At 41.3% G+C, this 21,949-nt stretch overlaps 1 protein-coding gene across 4 annotated transcripts in view; it reads left to right on the forward strand.

Moving 5' to 3' along the window:
* Nucleotides 1-13,267: 13,267 nt before the first annotated feature.
* Nucleotides 13,268-21,949, forward strand: part of prpsap2 (phosphoribosyl pyrophosphate synthetase-associated protein 2) — a 38,937-nt gene continuing 30,255 nt past the window's right edge. For 2 of the 4 annotated variants that reach the window (XM_073060227.1, XM_073060229.1), the window contains exons 1-3: nucleotides 13,268-13,351; nucleotides 13,932-14,044; nucleotides 16,598-16,650. In XM_073060227.1, coding sequence (XP_072916328.1) covers nucleotides 13,349-13,351; nucleotides 13,932-14,044; nucleotides 16,598-16,650 — 169 coding nt within the window. In that variant the 5' untranslated portion in view covers nucleotides 13,268-13,348. Of the gene's footprint in view, nucleotides 13,352-13,380; nucleotides 13,512-13,931; nucleotides 14,045-16,597; nucleotides 16,651-21,949 lie in introns of those variants that run through there. The other 2 variants (XM_073060230.1, XM_073060231.1) reach the window with 2 other exon arrangements.

The following is a 21,949-nucleotide window of genomic DNA, read 5'->3' on the forward strand; positions in this document are numbered from 1 at the left end:
TGGGTTTGAATTCCATCTGCCACTTCTCAGCTCAGCTATCAGTGCCCCACTGTAACCTTTTCTAAACTATCCACAACACTACTAACATTCACGTCATTTGCAACTTGCTAACCCACCCTTCTGCTTCCTCATCTAAATCATTTAGAACAAATACACTAGCATTCTTCGAGAGCTTGCTGCTATCAATATGGTAGAGACACCTTTTCATTAACAGTAATGGAACATCGGTTCCTTAAGGTTGTCACAGTCAGGGGAGGTAGTGGGATAAGCTCCAACTATCTATTAAAAGCTCCCAATGGCATGCATCTCAAGTAGCCTCTGGCAACCAAGTCCAGCTCCAGGCTGTCACATGTGGCTTACTTACCAAGCCCAGCGGAACTGTTTCTACTGAGAGGCGAAGGGGCAAAGATGGGTCACTGGCACCTTAAAACCAGTCGCTTCAGGCAGATGAGCTTGTCAGCTGTGGTTGGCAGCTCATCTAGGAGAACAAAAACTCTAATCTCAAACCTCCACTGAGTTGCACCTATATCCACTCATGGGGGAAGGCTTCAGGGGTAAACCTTGAGGAAAAATCCGGAGCTGGAGTCCCTAAAGGAGTTCAATGCTGACTGGCAACTTCTGCAATGCCACTGTTGCCAAACTGTACTGATCTTTGCCGTTCCTTTGGACCCTAATGGTCAAATGTCGACTGTTCTGTTTATCAGAAGATTTCTCCTCCATTATCCTTACCACCATTAGGCACTTGAGATACTACAAAATGCCGTCGTCAAGTAAGAAACAATCCACCCTGACACACTTCAATCAGGCTTGTTTAAAGAAATCCCTGCCCAATTACCAGCAGCATAAAATCTGTAGCACCAGAAGTCACAACACACTAGAGCACTGCTATACTAAGATAATGAATCCCTGCTATACCATGTCCAGACTGCATTTCGAGAAATCTGATCACTTGGCCTTCCTTCTTCTACCTGATAACAGAGGTTCAAAAGCAAGGCTCCAGAGATCAGGGCAACAAAGAGGTGGCCGGCTGCGAGAGGCAGTGGAGCAGATATGGGATTGCTTTGAGTCAATGGGCTGAGTCATGTTCAAGGACTCATCTGTGGATGAATACACCATGATTGTCACAGACTTTACAAAAACAGTCGTAGATAATACCATTTAGAGTCTTCCCCACCCGAAACCCTGGATGAACCATGAGATCGGTAATCGGCTGAGGGCCAAATCAGAGGCATTCAAGTCTAGGGACCAAGAAAGTTACAAGCCCAGGTACAATCTCCGGAAAGCCATTTCATGGGCAAAGTGGCAATTCACACAGTTCAGGAAACCCTCAACCATCAGGCTTTTGAACCAAAGGGGATAATTTCACTTGCTCCAACACTGAATGATACCCACAACCTTTGGGCTTACTTTCAAGGACTCTTCATCTCATGTTCTTGATATTTAACTAAATTTGAATCAATGAAGAGTGCTTGACAGCTGTGGCAGGGCTTGAATGCTAATCAAGTGACATAGGCGACAACAGGGCTTCGGTTCCATAAGACCATAAGATATAGGAGCAGAAGTAGACCATTCAGCCCATCGAGTCTGCCCTGCCATTGAATCATCAGCTGATCCAATTCTTCCAGCCATTCCCACTCCACTGCCTTCTCCCCATACCCTTTGATGCCCTGGATAATCAAGAACCCATCTATCTCTGCCTTAAATACACCCAGTGACTTGGCCTCCACAACCACTCAATACTTTCTTTGACCATTAAAACATGGAGGAACTCCCACATCACAATCTCTCACAATGATCCCACGATTTCAGTCTCTGAGGCTGATGTGGGAGCATTCTTCAGGAGGGTGAGCCCATGGAAAGCTGGGGCACCTGAATGAGTACTAAAGACCACGCTGATCAACTGGCTGGAATGTCACTGGGATCCTTAACCTCTGGTTTCAGCAGTCTGAGGTACACACCTGCTTCAAGTAAACTGGTATCTAAGAAGAACGTGGTAACCTGCCTCGATGACTATCATCCGTTACCACTTACATCCACAGTGATGAAATGTTTTCAGAGGTTGGTGATGAAACATATCAATTCCGGCCAGAGAAGTGAATTGAGCCACTCCAGTTTGCCTACCTGCACAAGCCCATTGCAGATGCCATTTCATTGGCTCTTTACTCAACCTTGGAACATCTGGACAACAAAGATTCATACATCAGGATACTCTTTATAGAACACAGCTCGGCATTCAGTTCCATCGTCCCCACAACACTAATCAATGGGCATCAAGACCTTGGCCTCAATATCTCCTTGTGCAAATTGGATCCTCAACTTCCTCACTTGCAGACCCCAGTCAGTCTGAATCTCCAACAGAACAGGTGCACCACAGGGTTGTGTGCCTAGCTCCCTGCTCCACTTGCTTTACACTTATGACTCTGTGGCTAAGCATAGCTCCAATGCTATATTTAAGGTTGCTGACGACACCACTGTCGTAGTTGGAATCAAAAGTGGTGATGAGTCAGCATATAAGAGGAAGATTAAAAATCCGGCTGAGTGGTGCCACAATAACAATCTTACTCAATATCAGCATGACCAAGGAGCTGAATATTTACTTCTGGAGGAAGAAACTGGATTTCCATGAGTCAGTCCTCACCGAGGGATCAGAGATGAAGAGGATCAGCAACTTTAAATTCTTCGATGTTATCATTTCAGAGGACCTGTACCTATGTATCAGCACATAAGTGCAATTATGAAGAAAGCACAGAAGTGCCTCAACTTCCTTCAAAGTTTGATATGACATGTAAAACTTTGAGAAAACTCTGCAGCTGTGTGGTTGAAAGTATACTGACTGGCTGCGTTACAGCCTGGTATGGAAACACCAATGCCCTGATCTTAGCCGAAGCCTAAACAAACTTTCCAGCATGGCACACTACTTTTACAGAAAACTGCTAATAATGAAATACCTACAGCATATCAGTAAAAAGTTTTAACTAGGGCATTACACTAATAGAACTGATTCTAAATTTGCTTCTAAAAGGTAATTTTTTCCTAGCTCACTCAGAATTACTCCTAGAGTCTTCAAGGGATCAAAATTTGCAAACAACAATGGTCAAACTGGGAAACCCTTCAGTGAGTAGCAATCAGAATAGGCCTCTGCAGAACAGTGGTGGAGTAAACTTGCCATTGCTCGTAGATAATGAGCCAAAACTTTGCGTGGAATCACTGAATTACGGAGGAAAGCCTTTAGACCTATCAATATCATGCTGGTTCTATGCAAAAGCAAATTTAGGCAACCCCAGTTTCTCACCCTTCTCCATAGCCCTCCAAATTTTATTTGGTACTTGTCTACCTCCTTTTCATCCACCCTTCTCGCTGCTGGCATCAGGACTGATGTACAGAAGCCTTAAGTCCCGCAACGCCAGCTTCATGGACAATTGTTACCCTTCAACCATCAGGCTCCTGAAACAGCATGGATAACTTTACTCCACTCTACTGTGAACTGATTTGACAACCTATAGACTCACTGTCAAGGATTCTACAACTCATGTCCTCAGTACTACTTATTTTGTTTATTTGCAGTGTGTCTTCTTTTGCACATTAGCTGGTTGTCTTTGTGTGTAGTTATTCATTGATTCTATTGCACTTCTCTGCTCTACTGTGAACATCTGCAAGGAAATGAATCTCAAGGTAGGATACGGTGACATACAGTATATATATATTTTGATAATAAATTTACTTTGAATTTTTGCTTTCCAGTGTTTGGTCCTTGGAAGACAAGCTTGACTGCCTTCATCTGCAGTTGATCCAGCACAAGATGAGGAACTGCTGCGTGCTTGTTCTTGCAGAAACATGACACCAGAACAACATCTCATGTACCATCAGACCATGGCACTTAGGGACTTGTGCTAATAGTGTTTTCTGACTGTTGTAACCATATGTACAGAGTGTAACTGTAGGGACTTGTGCTAATAGTGTTTTCTGACTGTTGTAACCATATGTACAGAGTGTAACTGTAGGGACTTGTGCTAATAGTGTTTTCTGACTGTTGTAACCATATGTACAGAGTGTAACTGTACTGTATGTTCTGTGTTTTCCACCTTGGACCTGAATCAACACTGTTTCATTTAGCTGTGTGCATGTGTGTGCTTGAATGACAATTACACTTGAACTTCTGAACTACTCTGGGCTGATAATGGTGCCTACCGCTACTAAATTTTCAGGGAACAAGTACGGGGAGTGAATAATGGAAATCAGGTAAGTTATCTGAGCATCTGCACTCCATAGGAATCTCGCTGAAGCTCTCAGCATTCAGCTATATGGAAGTCATGGTCACTATGCTAAAAATATGCATTAGATAGATAGATAGATAGATAGATAGATAGATAGATAGATAGATAGATAGATAGATAGATAGATAGATAGATAGATAGATAGATACTTTATTCATCCCCATGGGGAAATTCAACTTTTTTTCCAATGTCCCATACACTTGTTGTAGCAAAACTAATTACATACAATACTTAACTCAGTAAAAAATATGATATGCATCTAAATCACTATCTCAAAAAGCATTAATAATAGCTTTTAAAAAGTTCTTAAACACAACAGAATGAGTTGGTACTTATAACACTAAATAGTTCATTGAAATGAATAACTTGGTCATTGCCGAGCAATTTCTCTCTGGAACTGCAAGTTAACTTACACAACTCATTTCTTCATATTTTAATTATGGTTGCAGTTTATTTTTAAGTGACTTTATTTTACAGCTGTTTTTACATCTCTGTTCATGTCATTACTCTGTGAGTGGCAGGGAGGAAAGAGGCGTGTTTTGCTTTTGTTGTTTGGCTGCTTGTTGTGTTCTGTTTTGTTCACTTTCAAACTCCTGGGTGTCAACATCTCTGAGGATCTCTCCCTGGCACAACATATCAGTGCAACTACAAAGAAGGCACAACAGCAGCTAACTTTAATTAGGAGTTTGAGGAGATTTGGTATGTCACCAAAGAGACTTGCAGATCTCTACAGATGTATTGTATCACTGCATCACTGTCTGGTGGTGGTGGTGGGGAAGGTCACTGCACAGGATCGAAATAAGCTACAGAAAGTTGTAAACTCAGTCAGCTCCATCATGGGCACTAGCCGCTGCAGCATTCAGGATATCTTCAAGGAGCGATGCCTGAAAAAGGCAGCCTTCATCATTACACACCCCCGTCACCCAGAACATGCTTTCTTTTTCATTGCTACCATCAGACAGGAGGTACAGGGGCCTGATGGCAAACGCTCAGCAATTCAGGAATAGCTTCTTTTCCTCTGCCATCGGACTTCTGAATGGACATTAAATCCATGAAAAGTACCTAAATGGCAGCAGCGTAACTGGCAGTAAGTAAGTACTCACTTCTCTGTATGCTTGTGATAAATAATTGGGAATCTGAATCCCCTTGAGTTTACATTCTGAATGTGAAATTAAATATTTTACTTTGTACATCTCAGGAAGGATTAACCAGTCTGAGAAAAACAAACATACTTACTTACTGTCCATTACACCGCTGGCATTTCAGCCAGCAATGAAGGTCCTCTATTTCTGTTGGTGTTCAGGACTCCCTTCACCAAGTCCATAAGACATAGGAGCAGAATTAGGCCATATGACCCATCGAGTCTGCTCCACTGTTCAATTATGGCTGATCTTTTTTTTACCCTCCTCAGCCCTACTCTCCGTAACTTCTCTCCATAACCTTTGATGCTGTGTTCAATCAAGAACCTATTGAGCTCTGCTTTAAATACACCCAACAAGCTGGCCACTACAGCCACCCGTGGCAACAAATTCCACAATTTCACCAGCCTCTGGCTAGAGAAATTTCTCTGTATCTCTGTTTTAAATGGATGCCCCTTTATCCTGAGGCTGTACCCTCTTGTCCTAGACTCCCCCACCATGGGAAACATCCTTTCCACATCTTCTCTGTCTAGGCCTTTCAACATTCGAAAGGTTTCAATGAGATCCCCCCACATCCTTCTAAATTTCAGTGAGTACAGACCCAGAGCCTTCAAACATTCCTCGTATGATAACCCTTTCATTCTCAGAATCATCCTTGTGAACCTCCTCTGAACCCTCTCCAGTGCCAGCACAACTTTTTTCAGATGAGGAGCCCAAAACTGTTCATAATGTTCAAGCTGAGGCCTCACCAGTGCCTTATAAAGCCTCAGCATCATATGCCTGCTCTTGTATTCCAGACCGCCTGAAATGAATGCTACCATCGCATTTGCCTTCCTCACCACCGACTCTGCCTGCAAATTAACCTTTAGAGTGTTCTGCACAAGGACTCCCAAGTCCCTTTGCATCTCAGATTTTCGGATTTTCTCCCTGTTTAGAAAATATTCTGCACATTTATTTTTACCACCAAAGTGCATGACCATTCATTTTCCAACATTGTATTTCATTTGCCACTTTCTTGCCCACTCTCCTAATCTGTCTAAGACTTTCTGCATCCTAACTGTTTCCTCAACACTACTTGCTCCTCTACTAATCTTTGTATTGTTACATACCCCGTAACTGGGTGTCTTACCAGCAAAGACAGAAGTATCCGTTGGAGTCTGTTACTATTTTCAAAACAGTGTTTATTAGTGAAAATATACAAATCGATATCAACAATGCAAATATACAGATAATACACATTAGCAATACTAAACCTAAAAGTGTGGGTATAATAATAATCAATAATAAACAAGCTCTATCGTTGTCTAGGGGATAAGGAATTATCATGGGAAAGTATAAAGTTCAGTTCATGTAGGCTGAAGTAGTTGTTGGTTCTTTTGTTGTAACCGTTGGAGGGGGAGAGAGAGAGAGAGAGAGAGCGAGCAAACAGTAACAGCTACTGTCTTGCAAACCTTCCTTTACTTTCTTGATCCGTCGATGTGTTGTTGTGGCCATTCAGGTATGACCACTCTGTCCTTTAGCTAGACCGTTCTTCTATGGTGGACTCATCACCCAGGCAAGGGTGGACACACACACAAGCCCCCACCGGCCTTGCTATAACCACTGTGAGTGAAATTGACCGATCCGTTCGGTCCCCGATGCCCCACACTTTCTCGTGGGGTTCTGATGCTCACTAGCGTGTCTCCTGGTGCGTCTGAGGGGTGTCACCCCAGACCTCACTTTTATCCCCACTCACGGGGTCTCAGGTGTCAATCAGGTTTGAATGACTTAACCCATCAAACCAGCCCACTCTGGCTGTCCACTGAGGAATCTTAATGAGCAGGATGGTACCACGTAAACAGCCCTCTCCGCAGCCATAAGTCTTTCGGGAGTCATAACATGGTGGATAAACATAACTCTCTCTCAGGCTGTTATCAGTAACAGATGTCCCAGCATGTTTTCTTTTGTCTCTCTTACTCTCTCGTTAGCAGCATCGAAATAGTAACGGTTTGCAATTCTCCAAAAGGGGGGGGACATGGGCAACTCTGCACCCTTCTGCCCATCAGAGTTGTTCATCCTTCGTAACAGTATCATCTGCAAACTTGGCAACCAAGCCATCTATTCCATCATCAAATCATTGATATTCAGCATAAAAAGAAGTGGTCCCAACACCAATCCACACGGAACACAACTAGTTACTGGCAGCCAACCAGAAGAGGATCCTTTTATTCCCACTTGCTGCCTCCTACCAATCCAGCCAACGCTCTAACCATGCCAGGAAATTTCCTGTGATACCATGGGCTCTAAACTTGGTTAGCAGCCTCACGTGTGGCTCCTCATCAAAGGCCTTCTGAAAATCCAAATATACAACATCCACTGCATCCCCTTATTCTATCCTACTTGTAGTATCCTCAAAGAATTCCAACAGGTTCATCAGACCGGATCTTCCCTTAAGGAAACCATGCTGACTTTGTCCTATCTTGTCCTGTGTCACCAACTACTCCTCATCCTTAATAATAGACTCCAACATCTTCCCAGCCTGAGGTCAGGCTAATTGGTTTATCATTTCCATTCTGCTGCCTCCCTCCTTTCCTAAAGAGTGGAGTGACATTTGCAATTTTCCAGTTTTCTGGCACTAAGCCAGAGTCCTATGACTTTAGAAAGATCATTTCTAAAGTCTCCGCAATCTCTGCAGCTCCCTCTTTCAGAGACCTAGGGCGCAGTTCATCTGGTCGGGGTGACTTATGTACCTTTAGGTCTTTCAGCTTTTTGAGCACCTTCTCCCTTAAATTGACTTTATTACTTACATCCTTCACATACATGAGGAGTAAAAATCTTCATGTTACGTCTCCATCTAAATGTGCAATAGTAATTTGTAATAAACAGTATGTACAACAGGACAGTCAATATAACATAGAAAGGCAATTAGTCGGTCTGATGGTCTGGTGGAAGAAGCTGTCCCGGAGCCCGTTGGTCCTGGCTTTTATGCTGCTGTACTGTATCCTGGATGGTAGGAACTGGAACATTCTGTGGTTGGGATGACTCAGGTCCCCAATGAATCTTCGGGCCCTTTTTACACACCTGTCTTTGTAAACGTCCTGATGTTCACATCTACAGATGCGCTGGGCTGTCCACACCACCCTCTGCAGGGTCAAGTGATTGAGGGAAATACAGTTCCCGTACCAGGCAGTGATGCAGCCAGTCAGGATGCTCTCATTTGTGCCCCTGTAAAAGCTCTTAGGATTTGGGGGCCCATACCAAACTTCCTCAACCGTCTGAGGTGAAAGAGGTTCCATTGTGCTTTTTCACCACACAGCCGGAATGTAGACCATGTGAGATCCTCGGTGATGTGTATACCGAAGAAGTTAAAGCACTGTCCTCTCTCTCAATCCCCGATCCATTGATGTCAGCAGGGATTAGCCTATCTCCATTCCTCCTGTAGTCCACAATCAGCTGCACTCACTACACTTCCCTCACACCCTTCAACATCTGGCACACTGCTAGTGTCTTCCACAGTGAAGACTGATGCAAACTACTCATTTAGTTCATCTGCCATTTCCTTGTGCCCTGTTATTATTTCTCCGGCATCATTTTCTTGCAATCCTATATCCACTCTCATCTCTTTTTCTTATACACTTGAAAAGTATTTACTATCCACTTTGATATTGTTTACTAGCTTGCTTTTCCATTTCAGTTTTTTCCTCCTAATGATTCTTTTAGTTGCTCTCTGTAGGTTTTTAAAAGCTTCCCAATCTTTTATCTTCCTGCTAATTTTTGCTTTATTGTATGCCCTCTCTTTTGCTTTTACATTAGCTTTGACTTCCCTTGTCAGTCACAGTTGTATTATTTTGCCATTTGAGTATTTTTTTGTTTTTGGAATGCATCTATCCCACACCTTCCTCATTTCCCCCAGAAACGTACACCATTGTTGCTCTGCTGTCATCCCGGCCAGCAGCTCCTTCCCATTTACTTTGGCCAGCTCCTCTCTCATATCACTGTAATTTCCCTTACTCCACTGAAATACTGCTACATCAGACTTTACTTTCTCCCTATCAAATTTCAAGCTGAACTCAATCATATTGTGATCACTGCCTAAGGGTTCTTTTACCTAAGCTCCCTAATCATCTCTGGTTCATTACATAAATTCCAATCCAGTATAGCTGATCCTCAAGCAGGCTCAACAACAAGCTGCTCTAAAAAGCCATTTTGTAGGCATTCAACAAACTCACTCTCTTGAGATCCATTACCAACCACGTGCATGTTGAAATCTCCCATGACTATCATCACATTGCCCTTTTGACACGCCTTTTCTATTTCCCATTGTAGTCTATGGTCCACATCTCAGCTACTGTTGGGAAGCCTGTATATAACTGCCATCAGGGCCCTTTTACTCTTGCAGTTTCTTAACTCAACCCACGTCTTCCGATCCTTGGTCACATCTTTCAATTGGTTTGATGCCACTCTTTACCAGCAGAGCCACACCACCCCTTCTACCTACCTTCCTACCCCTCTGATACAACATGTAACCTTAGACATCAGCTCCCAACTACAACCATCCTTCAGCCACGATTCAGATGATGACCACGACATCATACCCGACAATCTGCAATATTGCAACAAGATCATTCACCTTATTTGCATTGAGATATAAGACTTTTGAGTACTGTACTGTATTTGCTATCCTTTTTAATTCTGTATCCCTAATGCAATGGTACTCACCCTGCTGGCTGCAATTTTGTCCTATCATCTGCCTGCCCTTCCTGACAGACTGACTGCATGTTATCGTTACCATACATGCTACCTTGAGTCCCTTCTCTCTGGTTCCCACCCACCCCACTGCCAAATTAGTTAAACCCTCCCCAACAACTCCAATAAACTGCAAGAATATTGGTCCCCCTTGGGTTTAGGTGCAACCCGCCACTTTTGTTATTACCCTGGAGGTCCGACTTCTCAGCTTTCTACCTAGCTCCCTAAATTCTCTTTTCAGGACCTCTTTGCTTTACCTTCTTATGTCAGTAGCTTCCACTTGGTTTTCACTACTGTCAGTCATACAAGTCCTGGCTGGAGACTCAGGAATACCGACACACTCAGATGTAGAAGCTGTTTCCATAACAATTTAGTTTTACTAGTCAGAGTTGTTAGCCCTGAGCTGAACCCCTGAACCAGGAGGACTGGTGGACCACTGTTAGTCTGGCCTCAACCCTTTGACCTGCTTGGCATGGGTGACTCTGGTCAGCATAGCTCTCTGGGTCATTGAAGCATGTAATCCTCCAAACCATGGCAAGGTTGTGGTCCTCTTGAAGCGAGAAAAACAAACACTGGAATTAAATTACAGTCAATGTTAGACTGGGTGTAAACAGAACCTTTGATCCAACCCATCCACACCAAGAAAGATATCTAGTTGAGCTAGTCCCATTGCCTGTGTTTGGTTCCTATCCCTCTACTTTACTTACTGTATATTGTACCTGACAATACGTGTTAAACACTGGAAGAACTCATCAGGTCAGGCAGCAGCTTTGGAGGCTGATCCTTCATCGCAACTGGAAAGAATGATGAAGGGTTGAGACCCTTCATTGGGACTGAAAAGGATAAGGAGGGGCAGAAGCCAGAATAAAAGATTAGGGGGAGAGTGAGGCGCAGGCAAGTGATAGGTGAACCCAGGGGAGAGGGCGGAGGAGTTGGCACGTGAGAGGGAAAGATAGGAGAATGGGACAGTAAGGAACAATATGAGAAGCTGGGTGGTGAGAGGTAGGAAAGGCAAAGGGCTGAAGGAGGAAGGCAAAGGGAGAGGACAGCAGACTATCAGTAGGGGGAAGGAGGTGAAGGTGATGAGCAGGTCATAAGGGCAGGGAAGGAGAAAGAGGAGTAACTGAGCCACAGGCAGATGGGAAAACATGGTGGGGGGGGGGGTCTGTGAACCGAGGCAAGTGGTTACTGGAAGTTAGAGAAATCAATGTCCATATATTCAGGTTGGATACTATCAAGACCAACTGAGCTGTTGTTCCTCCACTCTGCATCTGGCCTCACTGGGGCAGCAGAGAAGGCCATGGATAGATACATCAGTGTGGAAGTGGAAAGGCAAATGAAAACTGCTTGGATCTCCCAGTGCCCAAATATTTTAATTCCTCTCCCTATTGCCACACTGATAAGAGCAACACCTCCAATCGACATTCCCTGATGGACATCTCGTTGTAAGGAAAGACCAACAAGTTTCAGACAGAAAAAAGCCAACCTGCTCCACTTTGCAACACTGCCCACCAACAATAAAGTTCCACTAGGAGATCTTTCCCTTCTCACAGAAACCATCACTTCTCAATTAAGGGAGAAATTGATGATGAAAATGTACCATCATCTTCAATGCACCAGCTCTTTGTCATCTGAAAATTTTTTGAACATTATCAGTCCAAACCCCTCCAAAACCTGTGATCTAACAATCAACAGTGATTTAGAATCAGAGAATTATAGGAAAGTACTGCATTTAAACAGGCCCACCAGTCCATCTAGTCCACGTTGCACCATTTAAACTGACTACTGCCATAAACCTACACTTGGACCATGTCCCTCCATACCCCTACCATCTATGTACCTCACCAAACTTCCCTTAAATGCTGAAATTGGGCTTGCATACATCATCTGTGCTGGTAGCTCAGTCTACACTCTCACAACACTCTCAGTGAAAAAGCTTCCTCTCATGTTCCCCTTAAACTTTTCACCCTTAACCCATGACCTCTAGTTGAAGTTCCACCCAACCTCAGTGGGAAAAGCCTGCTTCCATTTACCCTATTTATACTCTCAATCTTCTATGACCTAACGAATAAAGATCTAACTTATTCAATCTTTCCCTGTAACTTAGGTCATCCTGTCCCAGCAACATCCTTAATAAATTTTCTCTTTACTCTTTCAAACTTATTTATATATTTTCTGTAGGTAGGTGACCAAAACTGCACACAATACTCCAAATTAGAACCTACTAACATCTTACACAACTTCAACATAACATCCCATGTCCTGTATTCAATACTTTCATTTATTAAGGCTAATGTATCAAATGCTTTCTTTATGACCCCATCTACCTGCAGGACCACTTTCAATGAATTATATATGGGCCTGTATTCCCAGATCCCTTTGTTCTATAACACTCCTGGGTCGCCTACCATTCACTGTGTAAGACCTGCCCTACTTGGTCCTACCAAAGTTCATCTCACACTTGTCTGCATTAAATTCTATCTGCCCATTTCCCCAGCTGTCCAGATCCCTCTGAAAGCCATGATAGTCTTTCTCTCCATCCACAACACTCCCAATCTTGGTGTCATCTGTAAACTTCCTGATCCAGTTAATCACATTATCAACCAGACAAACAATAATGGGCCAAGCACCGATCCCTGCGGCACACCGCTAGTCACAGGCATCCATCTACTGCACTCTTTGGCTTCTCCCGCAAAGCCAATGGTCTACTTCAATTTGCTACCTCATCCTGAACGCCAAACGACTGGACCTTCTTGACCAACCTCCCATGCGGGTCCTTGTCAAATGCCTTGTTAAAGTGCATGTAGAAATAATCCACTGCCTTGCCTTCATCCACTTTCTTGGTAACTTCCTCGAAAAACTCTTAAGAAGATTGGGTAGGCATGACCATGCTGACCATCCCTAATCCGTCCATGTTTATCCAAATACTTATATATCCGGTCCCTAGATACCTTCTAATAACTTTCCACCTGCAGATGTCTGCCTCACCAGCTTATTCTTTCTTAGTTTATTTTTAGAGCCTTTGTTTTTAAAATAGCAGAACAACACTGCCTGTCCTCCCATACTCCGGTACCTCTCCGGGGATGATGTAGGTGAAGGCTGCAGACGTCAATCACCCGTCCAGCCAAAGAGGGCGCAGCCTCGGGGAGGGGGAAGTGGGGTTGGCCGGGGAAAGCCCCGCCCTCTTCGCCCCTCCGCTCGTGGCCGAGCATGGCAAGTGCGCGGTTTCGTTTATCGGCGCGCGCACGCGTCCGCGCGCCCCCGGAGGGTGGGGGGTGCTCAGGATTTGCGCCGATTCCGCGAGGAGCGAGATCCGCGCAGGCGCGCTCGTGCGGAGCCATCGAGGCGCTTGGTAGTGGGGAGGTAACGGCAGGTGAGGTGGTGGAGGGGAGCCCTCGGTATTGGGGAGCCGCCGGTGTTACGATGGGGGGGGGGAAGGGTTGATGGGTGGCAGTTGTGAGGGGAAATCCCCTGGGGGCCGAGCTCCGATGGTCTGAGGATCCGAAAACGGCCGGTGGCCTCCAGGCCTCGTCCGATCATCGGGGCTGGAAGCCGATTCCATCCGGGGGCCCAACGACACTTTGCAACAGATCGTGGGTTGTAGCGGCGGTCCCAGTCATCCCCCCGGCTACAGGGGCTTGGCAGAGCTGAGCTGGATCGCGGGCAGCACCAAACAGTTTTTTTGCATTAAAAATGAGTCTAGTGACTGCACATTTATTAATGATGAAGCCCATGTGCATTTCGAAACATTGGATTTGAGCTCTAAATCATCTCATGTATGGTTATGTTGCAGGCATTTGGAAGACTTCTTGATCCTTTCGCCATGAATATAACCAAAGGTGGCCTTGTGCTGTTCAGTGCCAATTCAAATACAGCCTACACAGAGTTAGCCAGGAAGATTTCAGAGTATGTGCATATAGTTATTTTTATACCGTTACAGCATATTATTCCTCGTCTTGGTGACGTGCATTGAAAGCTGCTGCTTCCTGCCATCTTCATTGTTGGCCGAGTTTTATATGTGGTTTTCTGGTGGCTGTGAAATGGGTGATTATTTAACTGGGTGTGGGGAATCGATTAACATTGTGGAGTGTAATTTGTATTCACTTTATTGCCCTTTTGCTATTTAAATTATGATATTGGATGATATGCATTTATTCAGAATCATGTAGAATTTTGTTTCTCTGCACACTTTTTAACAATATGAAATTAATCACATCATAGATTTTACAAGAGCAAGTTTGAAATGTCAAAATTCTGTAGATCTAGTATTTTGGTAAAATAATTAATTAGTAATGTTTTGAGTTTATTGTGTCTGTTGGACACATTCGTAGATTACTTTGAAGTTTATTCTCTGCAGTTCATAAATACACACCGCTATTTTCTGCTTTTCTTTTAACTTTTAGGCTTTTACCCATTGAGTAGTAGTGTTTTGTTGGGTCATGCAACCTGTTTCTTGGATTGATTTTGGGAATAATCTGCAGTACCTGTTTGTTTTCTGTACTCTGGTGTCTTACTGATGCTGGTGCCTCAGTAAACAAAACTTTTGCCTTTTCGATCAGGTTTCTGTTATATCGGTTGACCAGCAGCAAGTGTGCTATAAATGGCTTCCTGTCCCTTGATTTTTGGTAGAGTTAATGAAGTGAATAGAGTTTCCAGCCCTGCTCACCATCCAGTGAGGATTGAAAATTGTGCCTGTGCAGATAGCATAGAGGGTTGTTTCTGTCAATGCCTAATGCCTGTGGAACCCACTCTTCAACAGTAATCAATAATTAGATAACGAATAAGATCTTCTTGGGCTTCAAGCTGGTTTCAGGTATCGATTATAACCAACGTTTCCATAAATTTTGATGACAAACTCTGCCATCTTCATGCCTGGGCATGTCTAGTCCGGTGGTGTTTATACCCCCGTATTCCATCCCTTCTGATTAGTTTGTCCTTATCCAATCAGGTTTACAATCGAGATCCAGTTCTTACTTTTGGAGCAAGACATTCAAGAAGAGTTTATTCGTCATGTACACCAAGAAAGCATTAGATCAAGTACCACAGCCTCAAATAGGTGATAGTGTCTTTTAGGAAAGAAAAGGCAAGATTAAAGCAGAGAGAATGAAGGTCCACGTAACTGGCTTGAAAGGTTTGAACTTAGTTAAATTGCAGGATTTAAAAATGACTTTGGTCTGAAGGGTCTTCAGTTTGTTTACCTAGACTGAATATTAGTAAAACTATTTTGCTATTAATGAATTGTGTAAAATCCTAAACCATAGTGATATTATTGTCATAAAAGACCTTTTGGAAATTTTTGCTGTTAGTGTTTCTACTAATTGATTCATCATGTGTAAACAAATAACTATTCCTTGAACTTTAAGTGTGCCTTCCAGCCGTGAATCTATTTTTAGATGATTTTTCCAGTTTCTGTTATCTTCCTGATTTAAATAAAATTATATTTGCTCATTTCCTTACTGATACGGCCTTGTGGAAATACTATAGCAGTTTGAGATTCTTGAGCATTTTTTAAGTCCGAGTAGTACCCAGATTTCTTTGATTGTTGACCTTTTAAGTGAGAATGTGATGGTGTTGATCAGCATGTTTCTTTGAAGTCCAAATTTGTGTTAATTGTAAATCTGTGACTTCTGCTTAAAGAAAATGTTAATCCCCCTGTAACTAAACCTCCAATAATCTTGCTGCATAGGGAACTTCATTTCCTAATTTTCTTTAATGATTCAATTTGTTCAGTAATTGAACCCATCAAAATTACTTTCTTAGTATGCTCCAGGTCTGTCATCATGGTTTCTGCTTTATATTCTGCAGCTTTGTGTGGGAAGGATTACAGAGATTCTGGTGCCTTCCCACTTGCATCCTTGACAATTAGAACAATGCTTTCTTATTTTGAACAACATATTTCCTAGTGTGTCATAATTCTATAATAAAGCTCTCTATTCCCATATCCATGTGTTTTAAATTAGTTTTCAACTACCATGTGGCATAAGACAGGCATGCTCTTTTCCTGCTATTGGTTTCCATCAAGGGAAATGATGACAGAGATTAGGAATGGCAATGGATTTTCTGTTGTCTTCTCTGTCTCCAAAAAAGAAACTTTGGAAAACCATATTCACACCACTAAAACTAAGCAATTTATTAGACAAGCAGTCATCCTTGGGTCAGTTGGATCAATATTTTGCACCACCAATCCATTAAATCACTGATCTGTGTTGTAATTTGTCTTTTAGAAGGCATTGAATTACTAATAGTACTAATTTAATTATGTATTGGCTACTGATATACCAATTGGAACATCATGATGCAAAATTATTTGGAGGTTTCCATCATTGTGTAATATATGTTTATTTACTTTCAGTTATTCAGTTCTAGATGTTTCTACTATATGTTAAAATTTTGTGTAAGTCAGCGATAAGGTTTTAAGGAACGATTTTTTTGAGGGCTATTCCTCATCTTCAATTTTAGGCGACTTGGCGTAGAACCTGGTAAAGTTCAAGTCTACCAAGAAGCTAACAGAGGTAAGTGCATAAGGTAAAAAAAAGATTCTCATTGTAAAAGACCTGAGGATTTTGATCACATTCAGGATTTTCATTGGTTGAGCTTCACATGGAATAGCTCTTGCACAAATAGCAACACACACAAAAGGCAGGTCAGGCAGCATCTATGGAAATGAATAAACAGTCAATGTTTCGGGTTGAGATCCTTCATTAGGACTGGAAAGGAAGGGGGAAGAAGCCAGAATAAGGAGGTGGGAAGGAAGGATGTAATAATCAGGGAGGTAATTAGCGTAATAGTTAAAGTGCTGGAGAAGAAAGAGTCTGAGAGGAGAGTGGATGGTGCAAGCAAGGGAGGGGGGAAGTCATGGGTGAGAAGAGGTAAGGGGAGGGCAGAGTGGGGAATGGAAGAAGAAAAAATAACAGGAAATTACTGGAAGTTAGAGAAATTGATGTTCAATGCCATCAGGTTGGTGCCTACACAGGCAGATTATGAAGTATTGCTCCTCCAATATGCGATTGGCCTCAATACAGTAGTAGGAGAGGCCATGGACATCTTGCTTTTACATAAATAGATCTTGAATGGGGTAGTTATCTGCTTATGCAAGAGATACAACCTTTGAAGGTTTTGTGGTATAAAATATACATCACTTTAGTGTTTGAGATATTGTAGGATGTGGCAAAAGAGCAAACTTATTTAAGGCATTTTGAATTTGAAAATAAAAGCTTGTTCCCAATACCAATGAAACTGCAATAAAAGAAAATGAGCAAAAACATGGTGCATTTCCATGAAAACAGTTTTACCTAGCTGTTATTGAATGTTTTGTGATTGGCATGATCTTTACAAAGAATGAATAAAGCTTCAGGGGCATTAGAAAGGTACACCTTTAGTTATTCTACATTGGGGATTTTTGATCAGGTGGAGCAACTAGGGCATCCTTGTGGCTTTAATTGTTTTGTTTTTAACTATTCTGTTAAATACCAAGGCTTTACCATGATAATCCTTCTTCAGTCAAGTGTAAAGGAATAAAGGGTAAGGTCTTTATATTCTCCTATCTATCTCCACCTACTCACAGCAGCACTCCTGTGTTTTCATCTCATTAGAAGGACCGGCTGGTGGCGCAATGGCATCAGCACCGAACTCCGGAGCAAAGGCTCCCGAGTTCGAATCCAGGTCAGGCCACCCCCGAAGCATGCTTTCCATCCGTGCTGGGTTGAGCATTGAGCTAGCCACTCAGCCTTGTAAGAAAAAAGGGTCAAGTCAGAAACATTCATATCGTCACCCGGTTAATCCGAAAGGAGACCAGTCCAGACACCACACACCAGACAAGAATGGCTGAATGTCTGGTGCGACACGCTAAAAAAAAATATGATTAGAGCAATTAGACAGCCTTGTTTCTTGAGCTTTTGAAAAAAGAGGTACATTTAGTGTATTATGTCAGATCTCAGGGTTGTATTTGGTTTCATGTATGCATTTTGATAATTAACTGATAATAAATTCTGATAATAAACTTGATTATCTTCCACTTAGTAGAAAGAAGGATTTTTTTTTCTAACTTCACAACTTGCTTCAACTATAATTGTTCTGGTAATTAATTACAGTAATCTGTAAAAATACAGTGTCTTTGTTCCAGTTTTTAGATCCACCAGTGTATTTTTGCACATTTGTACGCTTCAGGGAATATGTAAAGCAAAACCAAAATTGTTCTTTGTATTACACACAGAATGTTGGAGGAACTCAGCAGGCCAGGTAGCATCTATGGAAAAGAGTAGACAGTCGATATTTTGGGACAAAGCCCTTCACCAGGACTGTAAAAAGAGATGAGAAGTCAGAGTAAGGAGGTAGCAGAGAGGAGCGAGAAGTGCAAGGTGATAAGTGAAACCAGGAGAGGGGTCTGTGTATCATGGATAAGAGTGATGGTTAAGAACCTATAAGACCCAAACTGTTACAAATCAAAGCCTTTAATGATTCCAAACCATAAACTTTTACAGGAAGAAGATTTTTATTTACAGTGGATATTTAAATAACCACTATTATTAATCTTTAATTTGTTTATGGGACTCCCTTGTCTGATAGACTCAGCAAAACAAATATATGCCATTGTGAGCACTGACAACTTTGTAGGAGTATTAAAATTAGAGCTATGCAGGAGTTTCGTTCAAGAGAAGTCTTTAAAGAAAGTACAGTCAAAGACATTCATATAGCCATTGTATCTTGCTAACTCGGTTCATAGGAGTGGTTTTTCCAAAATAGATTATTTCTGTTTTGTGCTCATAGCCTGCAGAATGTTCCTTTAGTCTACTCGGTGATTTGCCATTTACAATCCTAAACCAGAAAATGTATAATTTGTCAGATCAATCTTGACTGAAGATTTATGGAAATGTTTGGGCACCTTAACTTAGTATTCCAGTAGGCAGCAGCCCACAGAACCAACCTACTTCCATAAGTACAAAAGGCATTATTTTTAATGTAAGCATCTGTTATCAGTAAACAAAGCATTTATGCTTTAGAGAGACTGAAACATTTAATTTTATGCTGATATCAAACTCTTTTAGACCATTTATAATGTCAATTGTATTTGTTACACCAAATGATTTGAATAAAGATGAAGTGTTCTCTTGTTCAGCTCTCATGGCTTCTGATAAAAATTAGATTGCTTCACACTTTTTTTATGTGGGTTGACATGTTTGATCAACACTTGCTTATTATGAGCTGGGTTGAAGTTTCCAAGAACGAATTTAGCTTGTAGTTACAATACGCAAAGTTATAATGCCTCACCAACTGGAATAGGAATGTTGAAATCACACTGCTCTGGAGCACCACAATGGTATAGCACTAAGCACGGTGCTATTACAGTTTGGGGCATCAGAGTTGAGAGTGTCATCTCAGGGATTTCCTCCAAGTGTTCCACATTCCAAAAATGTATGGGTTGGTCATTGTAAATTGGCCTGTGATTAGGCTAGTGTTAAATAGGTTTCTGGGCAGCATAGCTCATTGGACTGAAGGGGCCTATTGCACACTGTATCTAAATAAAGAAAATAAAACTACAATATACCAGCACAATTTTAAACTGATTTATGTGATTTCTTAACAGCTATGAGAAAGAGTAATACCATTTTCTGAATCAAACTTGGTCAGATTGTTGTCAACTTCTTTAATCTAGTGTTCAGTGTATCCAGGATTACCAAAGCTATTGTCTAATGAAATCAAATCCTGCCTTGGGAATTTTTGAGGTCTTTACTCATGGTGGACCATGAGTAAAGAAGGGATTCTTTTTTTTAAAAAACAGTATTTGCATTTGTACATGTATCATTGTTCAATGGTAAGATATGGGTATGCTATATTGGCGTCACAGCCATGGTGATCCTGGTTGGCTGCCCTCACTGATTAGTTTTAACACAAACAATGAATTTCACTGTATGTTTCAACGTACATGTGACAATATGTTAAAATGTCTTAAATACTTATACACAATAAAATGTTTTAATGCTAAGTTTTCTAGTTTTATTAAACTCTTGTTTATCATAAAATTGAATTATGAAAAAGCTGTAGATTGTTACTGGCATATCAAAATAGAAGAGCAATTACGAGTTACATTTTTGCAAATTCCTCCTCCTCTTCCTGTATGCTTCTATGATTCTAAAATACATGTACTAGTTTTCAAATGTTTCTCAGCAACACTTAAAGCGGCTTGAGCTTTATCTGCAAGTCTTTGACTTCTTTCCCCTTTGGTTAAAATTCCATTTGATGTTTTATCTGATAGGGAGGTTTGAGATGACGTCAAGGAGGAAAATGTGTTGGATCCAACTGTTTAATTCTTAGATTAGGTGTTTGTTATTTTGCATTTTAACAATTATTTAACTGCTTGTATTTTGATTAGTTCTTAAATTCATGTAACAATTTACTATGCTTCCTAGTGGTCACAGTGTTTATATGCAATTGATCAATGTGTCCCCTAGAGTGTATATTTTCATGATTCTGGAAGCTTTTCTTGATTCTGCTTTATTTGAATGAGAGCTTATTCATTGGTTGACTCATATCTACAACTTGGGAAATTTTCTTATCTATGAGTATGAAATTAGACGACCACAATGCAACGACATCTTAGTTCTTTTGTCTCTCCCTTCAATTGGGCATGTGAAAAGGCAGGGAAGAGATGGATTTAGACTATATGTAGGGAGATACGTAGTTTATTTTGGTATCACCATCAGTGCAGACATGGAGGGCTAAAGTCCCGTTCTTATCCTACACTGTTCTGATTTGAATCCAGCAATGATAATTGTTGTTCAAGTGTGAGCGTGGTTCTTGGTTCTTTTATATTATTTTGTCAAAATTAAATATGACAGAACAGATTTTTTAATGGAAAAAGAATTTTGCATGATGTATGGAAATTCATTTTTAAAACAAAAAAAATCAAACATTGCATATGTTTATAGCACTAAATTGGCCTGTGCTTCATAAAGATACAAATATTGTGAGATGGACATCCTCTAACCAAACTATTTTTTATTCTTAATTTAAAACAGTTAAATCTGCAATTCTTGTTTGATCTGTTTTTGTTAACATCTGGGATATCATCTTCAATGGTAATATAATTAAAAGTTTTCCTGTCTGTCTTGATATTAAATGATCAGTACAATGATATTCTATATAGCAAAGGCTGGTGTGCTTTGGATCAGAATGTGAAGCCGTGAATCTTATTTTGTGTGCTTGGTAATCATTAATTGTAAACTAATTGATAGGATAAATTCCTTTGGCTCCACGTTAAGACTCTTCAAACTTTAAAAAAAGCTGTGAGCTAAGTTAATTCAGAAGGATTTGATGTTGTTTGCTTTAAGTTCCTTTGAACAAATTTGGGCAGATGTTTTTCTTGGAATGTGTAGTTTGTTGGCAGTAATGTGGTTGCATTTCATAGTTTCTGAAGGAAATACTGTTCTTGCCCAAAGAAGCAGGCAGCTGCTTTTGAGAATAGGATGTACTTTGTGTGAAGATTGGTGTTTGGCAAACATAAGGATTGTTAAATACCTTTCAATAGCAATGGTATCCTTTTATGCCTAAGTACTTGAGCTCTTTTGTGCTTCCACCAGTGTTTGATGAATAAACTGATTTAATTCCAACTTTGCCACTGACTAATAATCTACAAGTTTATTCTTTTGTGTTCTGAATTTAATACTTCTAAAATCTGAAGAGGAGCTGTAGTTTAAAGTTCATTTTTGGGTGCTTTCGCACCAAAACATCAAGAGAATATTCAGCTGAGTCACAGTGCAGTTTTCACCTATCGCATTGATTACATAGTTTTGTTGTTCTGTTGTTGTTTTCCCT

The sequence above is a fragment of the Hemitrygon akajei genome, chromosome 11, assembly GCF_048418815.1.
Source record: "Hemitrygon akajei chromosome 11, sHemAka1.3, whole genome shotgun sequence".
In the NCBI taxonomy this organism is placed as follows: Eukaryota; Metazoa; Chordata; class Chondrichthyes; order Myliobatiformes; family Dasyatidae; genus Hemitrygon; species Hemitrygon akajei.